This window comes from Zophobas morio, unplaced genomic scaffold (assembly GCF_036711695.1).
Source record: "Zophobas morio isolate AGI-343-1 ecotype UQ-CSIRO unplaced genomic scaffold, CSIRO_AGI_Zmor_V1 ptg000021l, whole genome shotgun sequence".
NCBI lineage: Eukaryota > Metazoa > Arthropoda > Insecta > Coleoptera > Tenebrionidae > Zophobas > Zophobas morio.
This window is the reverse complement of record NW_026972126.1, coordinates 15,449,213-15,467,145: the sequence shown is the minus strand read 5'-3', so window position 1 is coordinate 15,467,145 and position 17,933 is coordinate 15,449,213. Positions and strand designations below refer to the sequence as shown.

Below are 17,933 nucleotides of genomic sequence, written 5' to 3'. Positions count from 1 at the left end.
TGTGGTAGTCTTAAAATAGTGAAACGGCATTCCTTGATGGACTACTTCGTCTATGCGAGACTTTTGTCTTAAAATATCCTCCAGAAATGTATGCAACAAAGATTTTGTTTCACACATTGTTAAGTTACAGATTTCAGTTCACTTTAGTACAGCGCCATCTTTTGAGTGACGTTCTAAGCGCACAACTGGCCAGAAATTCGATCTACACACTCAAGTAGAAAGATTCAACCTCCACACACCAGAGTCGCACAACCCCACTCTTCCTCTTCCACCAATAAAAACCCTTTACTTAACTAAGTTTTATTAAGTACAAAACTACTCGAATACATGTATCCGCGTCATGACTTATTTCAACTCACAGCATTATTGAACTTAACTTACACTCTAACATAAATATTTGGTGAATATTGATATGTACACAGATGCCCTTTATTTACATCGTTGTTGAGGCAACCACTCAAAGACATGACTTAAAAACAAGCACACACGTTAATATCACTGTGGCGAAATTCGATTTGATCGAAACTGAGGACGAGGGCGACCGTTTCAGCTTGAAACTGCACTGAACTTGATTATCGTCCGAATAAACAGTAAAGTTCGGGAATTGGACGATACTCTCTTTCTGGAACAAGAAATAAAAAATATTGGGCTATAAAAATAAGACGGCGGCACTCACAATAGCGAGGGAGTCGTCCCGCTTCCTGCAGAACGTCAGATGCAAACCCGTGTAAAAATACTCCTCCATTTTCTTGGTAATGAGGGTTTCGTTGTAGGGTATGTCTTGTAGATGGTCCATGAAAGTCTTATTCCGGAACTCCTCGGGATCTTCGATTACGAGTTTGTCGAACATGGTTTGTCCGGCGTGACTTTCACCTTCAATGGTATAATCTTTGGCATTTTGGAGGGCTATGATGGCCCGTCGGTTGGCTTCGGGAGACATCTCGTCGCCGGGTTTGTAGGGGAAGAGGGGCTTGGTGGGGGTGGATGGGGAGACGGGGTGGACTTCCGTGCTGCTAGGAAAAGAAAACAGATTTATTGGAATATTAGAAATGAATCAATCATACTTACTCTCCATGCAAGAAAATATCCTCGATTTGAGCCATACTTTTTCCGTAGAACTTCTTGACTCCTAAAGTCTCGAAGAAGTATTTTATGGGTGACATGGAGTAACACCCGGCGAGTTCGGTGCGTGGATAGTGTAAAATGAATGCTAAACACATTTCTTCTTTCGTGGAATATCCGCCTAGAGTGGGTTTGTTACGTCTGAGGGTCGAGTAGGTACATTCTGTTACTAATGCATCTCCTGGCAAGATTATGACGTCTTGTGATAAAGCTCGAGACTGTTGGTAGTTAAAGTCGTAGTGATCATCCTGTAAAAAACACGTTCAAGTTGATAATTTTAGTGTTTAATAAAAAATGTAGAGGGTTAATGTTGATCTTCAAGTTTTGAGTCACCCTGTATAAGCAAATCCAAAAAATAAGAATGGAATGATAAATAACACGTACAGACTCATCATGTTTTCTACATTTTAGATAGGATTTATTCGGCAAAATTTTGAGATGACGTAATCAATTTTTTGGAGGGGATAAGTAAGTATATTTTGATTAAAAATCTATCATGACTATCATAACCTTAAAACATCTACAAGATTTCAAAGCATTCGGTTTTGTAGATTCTAAATTAAATTGCAAAATGTTTCATAATTTTGATTTGTTTTCCAAAACTCTGGACGTTTCGGGTAAAAACTCAACACGGAGTCATAAACTACATGTGTTAAAATTTGACAACAATCGGCACAGTACTTTTGGAGATTATCTGTCTAATAAAAATCCGTGACGGCAGACCGACAGACGGATAAACAGAGAGACGAACAGATAGACAGACAAACGGACAGACAGACAGGCAGACAGACAGACAGACGGAAAAGGGAGACCTATTTCTTCGTACTGTAGGGGTCATGAAAGGTCGAGAAAACGTAAAAGTAGGGAGTCGGCCATCGGTCTCGCTTACAATACTACTTACGCTCTGGAAGTAAAAACTGAAAAATTGAAAACTATGTATTTCCAAATATCGACAAGCTGAAAAATTGAGAAATCGAAAATTGAAATATCAAAAAAATCGAGAAATCGAAAAACTGACAACCCATTGAAAAATCTTTCAAATAAAAAAATGAAAAATATAAATTTCCAGCATTTTAAAAATCGAAAAATGAGAAACTGAAAAATCTAAAAACGAGAAGTCTGAATGATCGATAAATCGAAACATGAAAAATCGAAACTGAAAAAACGAAAACTGAGAAATCGAATTGGCCCAAAATCGAAAAATCTAAAAGCAAGAAATCAAAAAATCGAAAGATGGAGAAATCGAACCATGAACAACTGAAACATCTAAAATTTACAAATTCGAAAAATTGAAAAATAGAAAAAAAAAGAAAAACTGAAAAACCGAAATTCGAAAAATCGAAAAATTGAAAAGTCCATACATCGAAAAATTCCCAATATTGAAATACTGAAAAATTGAGAAATCCAAAAATTGCAAAAGATAAAAATTTTAAAAATCGAAAAACCAAGATGTCGAGAAATCGGAATATCAAAAAATCGCAAAACTGAAAAATCAAAACACGTAAAATTTAAAAAATCGTAAAATTGAAAAATATCTACAAATATCGAAGAACTGAAAAATTGGGAAAGCGAAATTTCTAGAATTGAAAAAAACTGAAAAACCAAAGTATCGAAAAATCGAAGAATCGAAAAATTGAGAAATCGAAACATTAAAATATCGAAAAACTGAAAGATCTAAAACTGCAAAATTAACAAAAATTAACAAATTAAAAAAAACCGAAAACTCAAAAAACCGAGAAATCGAAACAGGAAAAACTGAAACACTGAGAAATCGAAACATCAAAAGATCGAGAAATTCGAAAAATTGAAAAGCGAAAATTGGAAAAATTGAGAAATAAAAATGCAACGTCCGTTAGTTATAAATTTCGACATTTGAAAATTATAAAGTACGACGTCAAAATTACACAGGACGGTGTTTATGTATGTATGCAACACCGAAAAATCAAAACATCGAAAAATTGAAATAGCCCAAAATCGGAAAATCCAAAAGTTAAATATTGACAAACTCAAGAATTAAAAAAAATTGATAAGTCGAAAAATTGAAATTTCGAACATTTTAAAAATCGAAAAATGAGAACCTGAAAAATCTAAAATTGAAAAGTAGAAAAATTGAAAGATCGAGAAATTGAAATATGAAAACCCGATACCAAGAAAACGAAAATTGAGAATCGAAAAGTTAAAAACAGAATAATTTTAAATAAATAAAAAAAGTTAAAAATCGAAAAATTGTAAAATCGAAATATCGAAAATTTTATTGAACTGAAAAAAGGAAAAATCTAAAACCGAGAGGTCAAATAATCGAAAGATCCAGAAATCGAACCAAAAAGAGAAAAACCGAAAAACTGAAATTTGAAAAGTCGAAAAATTGAAAAGTCCATACATCGAAAAATTCCCAATATTGAAATATTGAAAAATTGAGAAATCCAAAAATCGCAAAAGATAAAATTTTAAAAATCGAAAAACCAAGATGTCAAGAAATCGGAATATCAAAAAATCGCATAACTGGAAAATTGAAAAATCAAAACATGTAAAATTTAAAAAATCGTAAAATTGAAAAATATCTACAAATATCGAAGAACTGAAAAATTGGGAAATGGAAATTTCTAGAATTGAAAAAAACTGAAAAACCAAAGTATCGAAAAATCGAAGAATCGAAAAATTGAAAAATCGAAACATTGAAGTAGGGAGAAACTGAAAAATTTAAAATTGCAAATAGAAAAATTAAAAAATCGAAAATTCAAAAAATCGAGAAATCGAAACAGGAAAAATTGAAACATTGAGAAATCGAAATATCAAAAGATCGAGAAATTCGAACAATTGAGAAGCGAAAATTCGAAAAATTGAGAAATAAAAATGCAACGTCCGTTAGTTATAAAGTTCGACGTTTAAAAATTATAAAGTACGACGCCAAAATTTATAAAGTACGGTGTTTATGTAAGTAAAACCAAGAAATCAAAACATCGAAAAATTGAAAGATCGAGATCGAAAAGTCGAGAAGCCGACAAATCGAAAAAGTCCAAAATCGAAAAATCGAAAAGTTAAAAATTGACAAACTCAAGAATTTAAAATTAAAAAAAAATTAATAAACTGAAAAATTGAAAAACTGAAAAGTCAAAAAACTGGCAACACATTGAAAAATTTTTCAAACAAAAAATTGAAAAATCGAAATTTCGAACATTTTAAAAATCGACAAATTAGAAACTGAAAAATCTTAACCTGAAAATCGAAAAACTGAAAGATCGAGAAATCGAAACATGAAAAAACGATAATTGAGAATCGAATTGGCCCAAAATCGAAAATTTAAAATTGACGAAGTGAATAGTTTTAAATAAAAGAAGAATCCAAAAATTTTAAAATCGAAATATCGAAAAAATTTTTGAACTGGGAAACTGAAAAATCTAAAACCGAGAAGTCAAATAATCGAAAGTTCCCGAAACTGAACCATGAAAAACTGGGACAACTAAATTTTAAAAATTCGAAAAATCGGGAAATCGATAAATAGAAATTCGAAATCCGAAAAGCCGAAAATTAAAAACTCCATAAATCGAAAAACATTGAAATCCAAAAATCGCAAAAGACAAAAAATTTTAAAAATCGAAAACCAAGATGTCAAAAAATCGAAATATCAAAAAATCGTAAAATTGAAAAATTGAAAATTTAAGAAATAAAAAATGTAAAATTTAAAAATCGAAACATCTAAAATTTAAAAAACTGAAAAATTAAAATATCGAAAAACTGAAAAATCTAAAATTTAAAAATTGAAAAATTAAAAAATCAAAAAGTCAAAAAACCGAGCCATCCATAAATGAAAAATCGAAACCGAAAAAACCAAAATTGAGAAATCGAAAAGTTAAAAACTGACAAACTGAATAAGTTTAATTTAAAAAAAATCGACAAATCTAAAAATCGAAAAATTGTAAAATCTAAATACCGAAAATTTTATTGATTTGAAAGACTGAAAAATCTAAAAGCGAGAAGTCTAAAAATCGAAAGATCGAAAAATCGAACCATGAAAAACTGAAACATCTAAAATTTACAAATTCGAAAAATTGAAAGATCGAAAATTGTCAAATAATCGAAAGAGCCCGAAATCGAACCATGAAATACTGGGACATCTAAATTTTACAAATTCGAAAAATCGGGAAATCGATAAATCGAAATTCGAAATCCGAAAAGTCGAAAAATTAAAAATGAAAAATTCCCAACATTGAAATCCAAAAATCGAGAAAGACAAAAAATTAAAAAAATCGAAAAACCAAGATGTCAAAAAATCGAAATATCAAAAAAAAAAATTGAAAAATATCTACAAATATCGAAGAACTGAAGAATTGAGAAACCGAAAAATCTAAAAATTAAAAAATTGAAAAATTAAAATATCGGAAAACTGAAAAATCTAAAATTTAAAAATAGAAAAAATAAAAAGTCAAAAAACTGAGAAATCTACACATGAAAAATTTAAACATTGAAAAATCGAAACCTTAATAGACCGAGAAGTCAAAAGTTTAAAAAGGAAAAATTCGAAAAATTGGGAAACTGAAAAATCTAAAACTGAGAAGTCGAAAATTGAAAGTTGAGAAATCGAAACATGAAAAACCGAAACCGAAGAAACGAAAAGTGAGGAATCGAAATGGGCCAAAATCGAAAAAACGAAAAGTTAAAAACTGACAAATTGAATAATTTCAAATTAAAAAATATCGGTATATCGAAAAATTGTAAAATCGTAATATCGAGAATTCGAAACATCCAAAGGTGTAGATCGAAAATTCGAGAAGCCGACAAATCGAATTAGACCAAAATCGGAAAATTGAAAAGTTAAAAATTGACAAACTCAAAAATTTTAAATTAAAAAATCCATAAATCGAAAAACTGAAACATGAAAAAATTGCAAGGAATAAATCGAAAAATCGGAAAGTTGAAAATTGACGAACTGATTAATTTTAAATAAAAAAAATCGATAAATCGAAGAATCCAAAAAATTGTAAAATAGAAATATCAAAAATGTTATTGACTTGGAAAACTTAAAAATCTATAACAGAGACGGCAAAAAATCGAAAGATCGAGAAATCGAACCATGAAAAACTGAGATCCCTAAGTTTACAAATTCAAAAAATCGAAAAATTAAAAAAACGTAATCCGAAAAATCGAAAGATCGACAATTGAAAAGTCCTATAAATCAAAAAATTCCCAACATTGAAAAATTGTGAAATTTAAGGCTTGAAAAATCGAGAATTCGAAACATCCGGAAAGTTTCGAAAAGTCGAGAAGGCGACAAATCGAAACATTGAAATATATTAAAATCGGAATATCGAAAAGTTAAAAATTGACAAATTCAAAAATTTAAAATAAAAAAAAATCGAAAAATTGAAATAATAAAATATTGAAAAATTAAGAAATCAAAAAACTTACAACACATCGAAAAATTTTTCAAAATTTCGAGCATATTAAAAATCGAAAAATGGGAAACTAACAAACTAAAACCGAGAAGTCGAAAAATTGAAAGATCGAGTCATTGAACCATGAAAAACTAAAACATCTAAGATTTATAATTTCGAAATGAAAAAATTGAAAAATCGAGAGATCGAAAAATGAAAAGACCATAAGTCGAAAAATTGAGCAATCTAAGACTTGAAAAATCGAGAAATCCAAAAACCGAAAAAGACAAAAAAATTCTAAAAATCGAAAAACCAAGATGTCAAGAAATCGAAAGTTCAAAAAATCATATAATTGGAAAATTGAAAAATCAAAAAATGTAAACTTTAAAAAATAGAAAAATTGAAAAATATCTACAAATATCGAAGAACTGAAAATTTAACGAATCGAAAAATTGAGAAATCGAAACATTAAAATATGAAAAAACTGAAAAATCTAAAATTTGAAAATAGAAAAATAAAAAAATCGGAAAGTCAAACAACCGAGAAATCGAGACATCAAATGATAGAGAAATCAAAAGTTAGGAGCAAAAAATTCGAAAAATTGAGAAATAAAAATACAGCGTCCGTCGTTTATAAAGTTCGACGTTTAAAAATAGTTAAGTACCACGCTGAAAATTTATAAACCACGGCGTTGGAAATTTGTGAAGTAGGTACTTCACAAATTTCGACGAGGTCGTCGGTCGTTTATAAACCACGTTGTTCAACATTTAACTAAATTAATACAAAATTTGTGAGTCTAAAATAGAAAACGAAGGCGGATTCATAAATTACAAGTACAGAGGTATCTTATTTTGAAATTTATAGAAAATTTTGAGATGACATTGGTAAATGAGTGAGTGAATGGTGGAGATAACTAGATAAATTCTGGCTAGTGTTCTACCATCTATCTACGTGATATGTATTCTTAAAATATATGTAAACAGACAATGGACAGAGAGACGGACACGGGCAATCTATCTTTTTCATAATCTAGAAAGTAGGCGTTCCCGCAAACTTCCCAGCGGAAGTAAAAACACTCTCTTTAATGGATAGTATTTTTGAGCAAAGTTAATTTTGATTTCTAGCGTTTCTGCCTCTTAGAACTTTCGATAGGGGATTACAAGAAGTAAATTAATGGAGCTCTGGATTAAAAAAACTGGAAGAACTTTGTAAAAGACAAAAAATGTTCTGGAATTTGGTATAAAAGTGAACCCGAAGAGAGGAATTAAAGTGAATTGAAAAGCGTTTTAGAAAATTTATATTTGAAAATAGAAGACACAAAGCGATTTCCACTCAAACACAAAAATTGAAGTTGAAGAAAACAGATAATAATTATTGGCGAAATTTTTATCCGGGAAAATTGAGATCAACTATTGAAGGCTGACAAAGAACCTTCTTGCCAAGTTGCCATTGATAGTAACTTTGATGTTCAACTGTTGCAGTATTTAAAGGGGTTGTAGAAGAAAAGTGGAGGATTTAACTAGATTACTACAAAAATTTACCATTTCAGACATGTTTTAAGTTTCTTGTTTTCGAAATAAGTCTACACATATTAAGAAAAAAGGCAAAATGTAGCCCCGCCCACCCGCCCTATCTCAATTGTGATGATTTTTTTTTTATTCGTCGTGAACCAAGAAGGCGGAGCTTAACTGCAAAATCCTTATTTCTCTACGAGAAATTAAAAACATGAGTGTTCGAGAGCTTATTTAATGGGTTAAAACACCATTTTGCTACCTATAAATGCATAACCGTTGGTCCTTACCTGCGCCAATGGCGGCAGCTCCTTCCCCCCACGAACATGCCTCAACTTCAACTTCCTCCCAGCCAAATGCGAATGCAACATTACCGACACCACATGAATCCCATCTTTGGGAAACGTGGCTTTGGTACAATCCGTGGTACAGTACCCAGCAGTCTTATACTCCTTCTGATACGGAGGAATAAAATGCAAACTCGACAAAGCAATCCCCGTCGGAAGAATCCCCCCTTCATTGTCCCTCAATTCACTAGTATAGTGCAACCTCAGACCAGAAGAATCACGCACTTGCTTCATCGAAGGATTATCGAAGTGCACTTCCAGCATATAAAACGCCTTCTTCCTATGCGCTAGCGGCAGCCCAACATGCGGAGGAAGATTTTCCCCCTTGGACCCAATAGCCCACGCCACCAACGGAGTCAGACACTTCTCCCACTCTGGAGGCATATTCGCCCCATAACACAGCACGCCATCTTGCTTGGAGTAGTGATCCCACGTGGAGTAGTCCTCCTTGTCGTTGAGTTCGCACTCGTGGAGGATCATGTGGTGGACGAGATCCGAGTGGTTCTTGCCCAACAGGGGCTCGTAGCCGATGATGTGGTGCTTGTGCTGGAGGGTTGGCGCTTTGAAGATTTTGCACCAGTACATGGTGTTCATGTTGCTGATGGTTTCCAGCTGGAAAAGAAGTGCGTCAAGGTTATTGAACGGTTATAAGCTTGTTGTGGCACAAAATGGCGAATTATTGGTGCGGCGAGAAGAATCAAACTTGTATTGTGAAAGCTGAGATGACATAAAGTAGAGTTTAACCTCGCGTATAAGAGTACGTGATGGGAATTCGCCGGGTGTCTAAATTTAGTTTCCGGTGGTAATATACAGATTTAGTGTTTTCGTGAATGGATGTGCAACTCGTGTTGTATTTTAAATATGCATGGTCTTGAAGACAAATAGTAGTTGAAAAGTGTTGACAAATCTCTTGATGTAGTTTCGTCGCGTGATATTGCAAGAGTAAACACTCAGATTTCCTTTTATCGGAATAAATTCGAGTAAATAGTTTGGTTCGCTGATGTAGAACAGAATAGGAAAATCTCTGAACTACAAAACAATAATCGGATTAGTTTGATAATAAGCTGGAAAGTGTGCATTCAGAGGGTTGAATATCTTTTGTATATTTGCTCTTGTGGAACAGCAGGTTAGTTAGTGGGAATTTTAGTAATACTCCTCTGAAGTGGGAAATTATTCTCAAACTGGAGCCGTTTACATAACAAAGTCTTTATACACAGAACTTTTACAAAGGACTCAAACTGTTATGTTAAAAAGTCGTGTTGTGTTTTCATTATGAGTTTTTATTGGTTTAAACTTATACTGTATGCTACATTGTTGCATTATTGAATGTACACTGAGCAAAAAATACTTCCCTTACTCCAAATTTTTTATATACTTCTAAATGAAGTAAAATTTCGGTCTTTCAGAAACCGATTTTAAACTACTTCAAAAGATTCTTTCAAATTACTTCAAAAACCAATATTCAGAGATCCCCCAGACTCTTTCAAATCATTTCAAAAACAAAATAAAAAGGGTTCTCGGGATTCTTTTAAATTACCTCAAACATTAGACGAAGTGTCTCTAAGATTCTTTCAAACTACTTCAAAAGCAAAACAAGAGGGATTCGTGAGATTCTTTTAAACTACTTCAAAAACAAAACACAATGGGTCCCCGAGATTCTTTCAAATTACTTCAAAAATGAAACACAAGGGATCCCAGAGTTTCTTTCATTACTTACTTGTTTGCCAGGATCAATGTCAAGTGTAATATACTATTTTTAAAAAATTGTCAAAATTGAAAAAATCTTTTTCGAAAAATCAAAAAAATCGCAATATTCAGAAATCGAACAATCGAACAATTAAAACATCAAAATATCGATAATTCGAGATTTTGAGAAATCAAAAAATTGAAAAACCGAAAAATCGATATGCGAAAGTCCACAAATTGAAAGATCGAAAAATTGACAAATCCAGAACATGAAAAATTTCTAACAGTGCAATGTTATAAAAATTAGAATACCTAAAATTTGAAAATGGAGAAATCTAAAAGTTTTAAAAATCGAAAAATTGAAAAATTAAAAATTGAAAAATTCGAGAAATTGAAAAATAAAACAGCAACAAATTGAAGAACCGAAAAATTGAAAAATCGAGAAACCGAATCCAAAAAATCGAAAAATTGAAAAATCAAAAATTTTAAAATAGAAAAATCGAAAGCTGGAAAAGAAAAAACCGAGAAAATGAAATATCGCGAAGTTGAAAAAAATTGAAAAATTGAAGATCGGAAAATTAAAAATCGAGAATTCAAAACATCGAAAGATCTAGAAATCGCAAAGTCGAGAAACCCACAAATCGAAAAATCGAAATTGTCAAAATCGGAAAATTGAAAGGTTAAAAATTGACACTGGAAAGTTAAAAATTAAAAAAATCAATAAAATGAAAAGTTGAAAAATCAAAAAACTGACAACACAAAAAAAGTGAAAGATCGAAAAATCTAAACATGAAAAACAGAAACCGAAAAAGGAAAATTGAAAAACCGAAATGGCCCGAAATCGATAAATCGAAATATCTAAAATTTTATTGAAACAGTGGAAAATGTAAAAATGGAAGTCAAAAAATCGAAATATAAAAAATTGAAAAATCTAAAATTTACAAATTCGAAAAATTGAAAAATCGAAAAATCGAAATCCAAAAAACTGACAAATCGAAAGAACGAAAAATTTAAAAGTCCATAAATTCCCAACATGGAAATTTGGAAAAATTGAGAAATCTAAGACTTCAAAAATCGAAAAATCCAAAAGTGGAAGAAGACAAAAAAATTTTAAAAATCGAAAAATTGCAAAATCAAAATATGTAAAATTTAATAAAACAAAAAACTTAAAAATATCGAGGAAAATCGAAGAACTGAAGTATCAAGAAATCAAAAAATCCGAAAAATGTTTCAAACAAAAAATTGAAAAATCGAAATATCAAGCATTTTAAAAAACGAAAAATTGAAACATTGAAATGGGTCTAAATTGACAATCTGAATAATTTTAAATTAAAAAAAATCGTAAAACCAAAATATGTATCGAAAATTTTATTGAATAATCGAAAAATTGAAACATCGAGAATTCGAAATATGTATTGAAAAGTCGAGAAATCGGAAAATTGAAAAGTTAAAAATTGACAAACTGAAAGTTTAAAATGAAAAAAAATCGATAAATCGAAAACCTGACAACACATCCGAAAAATTTTTCAAACAAAAAATTGAAAATTCGAAATATCAAGCATTTTAAAAAACGAAAAATTGAAAAATTGAAAGATAGAAAAATAGAAACATGAATAACTGAAACCGAAAAAACGAAAATTGAATAACCGAATTGGCCAGAAATCGATAAAATCGAAATATCGAAAATTTTATTGAATTGAAACACTAAAAAATGTAAAAATGGAAGTTAAAAAATCGAAAGATCGAGAAATCCAAATATAAAAAATTGAAAAATCTAAAATTTACAAATTCGAAAAATTGAAAAACCGAAAAATTGGAATTCAAAAAGTTGACAAATTGAAAGAACGAAAAATTGAAAAGTCCTTGGATCGAAAAATTCCCCACATTGAAATTTTGAAAAATTGAGCAATCAAAGGCTTGAAAAATCGAGAAATCCAAAAGTCGAAGAAGACAAAAAAATTTTAAAAATCAAAATATGTAAAATTTAATAAAACGAAAAACTTAAAAACATCTATGAAAATCGAAGAACTGAAATTTCAAGAAATCGAAAAATCGAAATTCGAAAAGTCGAAAAATTGAAAAATTGAAACATCGACAATTCGAAATATCGAAAAGTCGAGAAATCGGAAAATTGAAAAGTTAAAATTTGACAAACTGAAAAGTTTAAAAAAAAATCGATAAACTGAAAACCTGACAATCACAAAAATTTTGAAACAAAAAATTGAAAAATCGAAATATCAAGCATTTTAAAATTCGAAAAATTAAAAAACTGAAAAATCTAAAACTGAAAAGTCGAAAAATTGAAAGATAAAAAATAGAAACATGAATAACTGAAATCAAAAAAACGAAAAATGTAAATCGAAAAGTCAATTGACCAATTGAATAAATTTAAATTAAAAAAAAAAAAAATCGTAAAATCGAAATGTAATGTATCGAAAATTTTATTGAATAATTGAAAAACTTTAAAAATCGAAATCCGAAAAGTTGAACAATTGAAACATCTAAAAATTGAAAAGTCCTTGGATCGAAAAATACCCAACATTGAAATTTTGAAAAATTCAGAAATCTAAGACTTGAAAAATTGAGAAATCCAAAAATCGAAAAAGACGAAATATTTAAAAAATCATAAAACCAATATGCGAAGAAATCGGAATGCCAAAAGGTCGTAAAATCGAAAAATTTAGAAATCAAAAAATGTGAAATGTAAAAAATTTAAAAAACGAAAATATTCAGAAAAATCGAAAAATCTAAAATTTAAAAAATTAGAAAACTAAAATATCGAAAAATTGAAGAATCGATATATCGAAATATAAAATTGAAAAATCGAAAAACTAATCGAGAAATTAAAAAATTCCACAACTGAAATGATGAAAAATTGACATTGAAACATCGAAAAATTGAAAAATCGAAAAACCGAGAAATCGAAAAGCCGAGAAATAAAAAATTAACAAACTCAAAAATTAAAAAAATCGATAAATCGAAAAATTGAAAAACGGAAAATTAGGAAATTCAGAAATCAAAAAACAAATTGCAATATTTTTCAAACAAAAAATTAAAAAGTCGAAATATTGACCATTTTAAAATTAGAAAAATGGATAAAACTGAAAAATGTAAAACCGAGAAGTCAAAAAAATCGATAGATCGAGAACTCGAAACCTGAAAAACTGAAAAATCTAAAATTTAAAAATTGGGAAAATTGAAAAATCTCAAAATCAAAATCCTAAAAGTCTAAAAATCCAAAGATCGAATAATTGAAAAGTCCAGAAATCGGAAAATTCTCAACATTCAATTATTGAAAAATTGAGAAATCAAAAATTCGAAAAAGACAAAAAATTTTAAGAATCTAAAAACCAAGATGTGAAGAAATTGAAATATCAAAAAATCGTAAAATCGAAACATTGAAAAATCAAAAAATGTAAAATTTAAAAAATCGAAAAACTGAAAAATATCTAGAAATATCGAAGAACTGAAAAATCGAGAAACATCAAGAATTCAAGAAATCGAAAATCAAAATAATTGAAAATTGGAAAATTGAAAAGATAGAAACTGACAAAGTGAAAAGTTTAAAATAAAAAAAAATCGATAAATCTAAAAATAAAAAAATCGAAAAACCGAAAACACATTGAAAACTTTTTGAAACAAAAAATTGAAAAATCGAAATATCAAGCATTTTTAAAATCGAAAAGTTGAAAATCTGAAAAATCTAAAACCTATAAGTCGAAAAATCGAAACATGAAAACCGAAACCAAAAAAACTAATTTTGAGAAACCGAAATGGACCAAAATCGAAAAATCGAAATATCCAAAATTTTTGTGAATTGAAAAACTGAAAAATCTAAAACCGAGAAGTCAAAAAATCGAAAGATCGAGAAATCGAAACATGAAAAACTCAAAAATTTAAAATTTACAAATTCGAAAAATTCGAAAATCGAAAAGTTGACAAAGCGGAAGATCGAAAAATTGAAAAGTCCTTAAATCGAAAAATACCCAACATTGAAATTTTGAAAAATTTAGAAATCTAATACTTGAAAAATTGAGAAATCCAAAAATCGAAAAAGACGAAAAATTTTAAAAATCAAAAAACCAAGATGTGAAGAAATCGAAATGCCAAAAGATCGTAAAATCGAAAAATTGAAAAATCAAAAAATGTGAAATTTAAAAAATTAGAAAACTAAAATATCGAAAAATTGAAGAATCGATATATCGAAATATAAAAATGATGAAAAATTGAGACATTGAAACATCGAAAAACTGAAAAATCGAAAAACCGAGAATACGAAACATCGAAAAATTGAAACATCGAAAATTCCAAACATCAAAAGATCGAGAAATCGAAAAGTCGAGAAATAAAAAATTGACAAACTCAAAAATTAAAAAAATCGATAAATCGAAAAATTGAAAAACGAAAAATTAGGAAATTCAGAAATCAAAACACAAATGGAAACATTTTTCAAACAAAAAATTGAAAAATCGAAATATCGATCATTTTAAAAATAGAAAACTGGATAAAACTGAAAAATGTAGAACCGAGAAGTCAAAAAAATCGAAAGATCGAGAACCAGAAACATGAAAAAATTGAAAAATCTCTAAATCAAAATCCGAAAAGTCTAAAAGAGAAGAAGACTTGAAAAATTCAGAAATCCAAAAATCGGAAACGACGTAAAATTTAAAAACTGGGAAATCAAGATGTCAAGACATCAAAATACCTACCAAAAAAATCATAAAATCGAAAAATTAAAAAATCGAGAAATTGAAAAATTCCAAAGCTGAAATGACGAAAAAATGGTAAATTTAAAAATAAGAAAAATGAAAAATCGGAAAGCCAACAAGTCGAAAAATTAAAAAACCGAGAAATCGAAACAAAAGAATTGAAACATCGAGAAATCGAAATGTTAAAATTTGATAAGCCAAAAAAAAATTAAAAATAAAAATAGCACAAAATCTAATAAATGAAGTCTCATCCTCCCCTGGAGCTTCGTGATTTTGTGGTTGTAACTAACTAGGTAATACGTTGGCATCCTTGTTTATAACTCAATGTAAAGCAGACTTTGTTAATGTGCAGGTGCGCAGTGACATGCGCAGAAGCATAAATTGAATTTTAAATTGTCTGACTTGTGCCATTAATTTTTTTAATATCCTTCATTTCTTCTTGGTTTTTGTGGTTTCAGGCTGTATAAACTAACTATGTACAGTAAATGAAACATTAACTACTGGGTGTAGTCTGTTTACTGACCGTCCATAATTTAATTAATTGTCCATGTCCGTGCTTGATTTCCGGTACATCAACTTTATAAACCATGTACAATTGTACACCCACAAACACAGCCACTTTTACAGACACATTAAAACTGTTACTTCTTGCTTTACCGACCAATCTCATTTCATAAATTACATTGCACCCTACAGACACGTAGACAGACTAATTTTAAACGCCTTAGTGGATCTTAGTCAACTCGGGACCCATAAATAAGGTTTTCGTCGATTTTTCTCTCCGGTAAAAATGCAAACTTACATTTTTCAACGTAACATCCCAGTTTCTCACATTTACGCTTGCAGCCTTGGGTACTGGAGGTGGACCAAGTAAATGTAGACTCTGGGCTCCTCGCTTATCCCCGTGATAAATCATCTCAGCCCCTAACTGCGGGTCATTATCGTGGTAGGCCCAAATTACCACCACAGTATCTCCCTGTAAATCACACAAAAACTTATAGCTAAAATTTATTTTCAGTGTGTTTATAAGTAGGATGACAATGACAGTGACGTAATGGCGGGAAAATTGAATTTATAAATGCGGCACTTACAGTTAGAACGTAGTCGTTGGGATCACACGTGTCCAAAACCCTCCGAAACTCGATAACAGTGTGGGTGTCGTTCTGGCTGCCCCTCATAAGCGTATAATTGTCGATTTCATCCTTAATGGGAACACTTCCTTGGCTGTCGGGCACCCCATGGCAATCCTGCAAGCAAAAAAAGAGTTGGTGGGAATTCCGACAAACCTCATCCGCCACTAAATAATTACCGGATGTCAAGGACAGGAAGTTGTGGAGTGATCTTCATGGCGGTGTTGTTAATAGAGACTCGATTATCTCGAAAGCACGAATATTAACGGAGTTGTTGGCGATAATTAAATTGAAGGTAAAGTGCTCCGATACGCGGCTCAGGATTTTTAAGAGATCAAATTCTAGTGCTTAGAAGCTGAAAAAACGCTGTGATGGGTACTAAGTAGGCTGTTTGCTTCCTCTTCATTGTTTTAAGAGTGAGGAGTGCAATGGTCTGTTAATTAAAGATGTACAAATCTGAATTTTGAAAGTATAATTTGAAGAATTATTCACGTGTGGTGTGCAATATTTTTTCTGATTCAGTTCAAACTGAGTTTTAAACCATCCTGTCGAGATAAGAATAACTAATGAGCAATAAAAGAAAATGAAATAAGGATGTGTGTATTTTAATATATCAGGAGCAGACGGTGATAAGTTGTGTAGTATGTTTTATTTGAATTAATTATGCTTGTCACACTAAACGGAAATTGGAAAAGTGTACTCGGATTTATGTAAAGAAAGTAATATAAGTGGAAGCAGAAGGTACAACTCGTTTAAATTTTTAGTTAGAAATGTCAGCTAATTAAAATAAGTTAATTTTTCTCGATTCTCAATCTGTTTTTTGTAGAGTGTGCTGCAAAATGGTAAGTAAGCTTTCTAAATTTTTATCATTGCTATATTTTTGAATTTGTCGCATTGCTTTCAATTAAACGCGAGAAGTAAAGCATGCACAATATGAATTAATTTTATTATTCATATCGTCTGTGAGAAGAAGTTTTCAATAAATCAGCATATTGGGACAAGTCTTCACAAAAGTAAGCTGAAGAATTCTCCTAATGTGAAGTCACAAAATCTGCTCGCAGAATCTTTCTCCAACACCCAGAAGATGACAGATCAACAAGAATATTGTTTCGAAGTGTGTGAAGCTTTCTTCAGTGCCGATATTCCTTTATTAAAACTGAATAACTCCATGATCATTTCTTAAAAAGCGTACCATGAAGTCGTGTTCCCGATTAAAATTAAATTATAGACGATTATCTAATTTATTTTTATGTTGATGAAACAATCGATTCATGTGGACGTTATGTCGCAAATTTGTTGATTGGAACCGTGACCAGTGAAAAATGAGGCACATGTTTGATTAGCACAGAAGCTTTGGAAAAGACAAATAATAATATCATTGTAGGGTTTATTCATGAAGGTTTAACGAATTTTTTTCTTCCGGAACCTGTTCCAGTTGAAAAAATTGGTCGAAAGTTATTTCGATAGAACTTCATCGCTCCTAAGGCACAGTCCAACAAATTCTGGTACTTTAAGAAATTATAAAAATTGATTTTGCGAAATTTACTTTTTGTGATGACCTCTATGGACAGAGAAGGTTTCACATTCTTAAAAAATCGGGAAGGCAGACAGACAGACAGACAGACAGACAGACAGACAGACAGACAGACAGACAGACAGACGGACATTCAGACGAGAACGGGAGACTTATTTCTTCGTGCCATAAAAGGTCGAGAAAACGTAAACGTAGAGGGTCGGCCGACTGACTCAATTACAATACTTCATTCGCTTACACTCGGGGGCCCCGAGAAGGTTTCATCTTCTTTAAAAATAAGAAAATTGGCACCCCCGTGAGGGTTTTATATTCTGGTTTCACCTTCTTTTAAAAATGACGTTCTTAAAAAAAACAGTTGGGGGCCTCGAGAAGGTTTCATCTTAATAATAATAATAATAATAATAATACTTTATTACGGAATTTCTCCAATTTACACAAAATATATAACTACAATATGTAAGCTATAGTAAGAAAAAATAAATAAAATATAAATATAAAAATAAAAAAAAAAAACAATTATAA

At 30.5% G+C, this 17,933-nt stretch overlaps 1 protein-coding gene across 2 annotated transcripts in view; it reads right to left on the bottom strand.

The window, feature by feature from the left end:
- Positions 1–324: 324 nt before the first annotated feature.
- LOC135131562 (MOXD1 homolog 1) overlaps positions 325–17,933 on the bottom strand; it is a 66,305-nt gene continuing 48,696 nt past the window's right edge. Inside the window, exons 3-8 of one of the 2 annotated variants that reach the window (XM_064059366.1) lie at positions 15,839–15,994; positions 15,550–15,723; positions 8,296–8,964; positions 1,069–1,370; positions 677–1,013; positions 325–622 (exon numbers count right to left, since the gene is read on the bottom strand). In XM_064059366.1, the coding sequence (XP_063915436.1) occupies positions 458–622; positions 677–1,013; positions 1,069–1,370; positions 8,296–8,964; positions 15,550–15,723; positions 15,839–15,994 (1,803 nt within the window). In that variant the 3' untranslated portion in view covers positions 325–457. The remainder of the gene's footprint in view (positions 623–676; positions 1,014–1,068; positions 1,371–8,295; positions 8,965–15,549; positions 15,724–15,838; positions 15,995–17,933) is intronic. The other variant, XM_064059367.1, reaches the window with a different exon arrangement.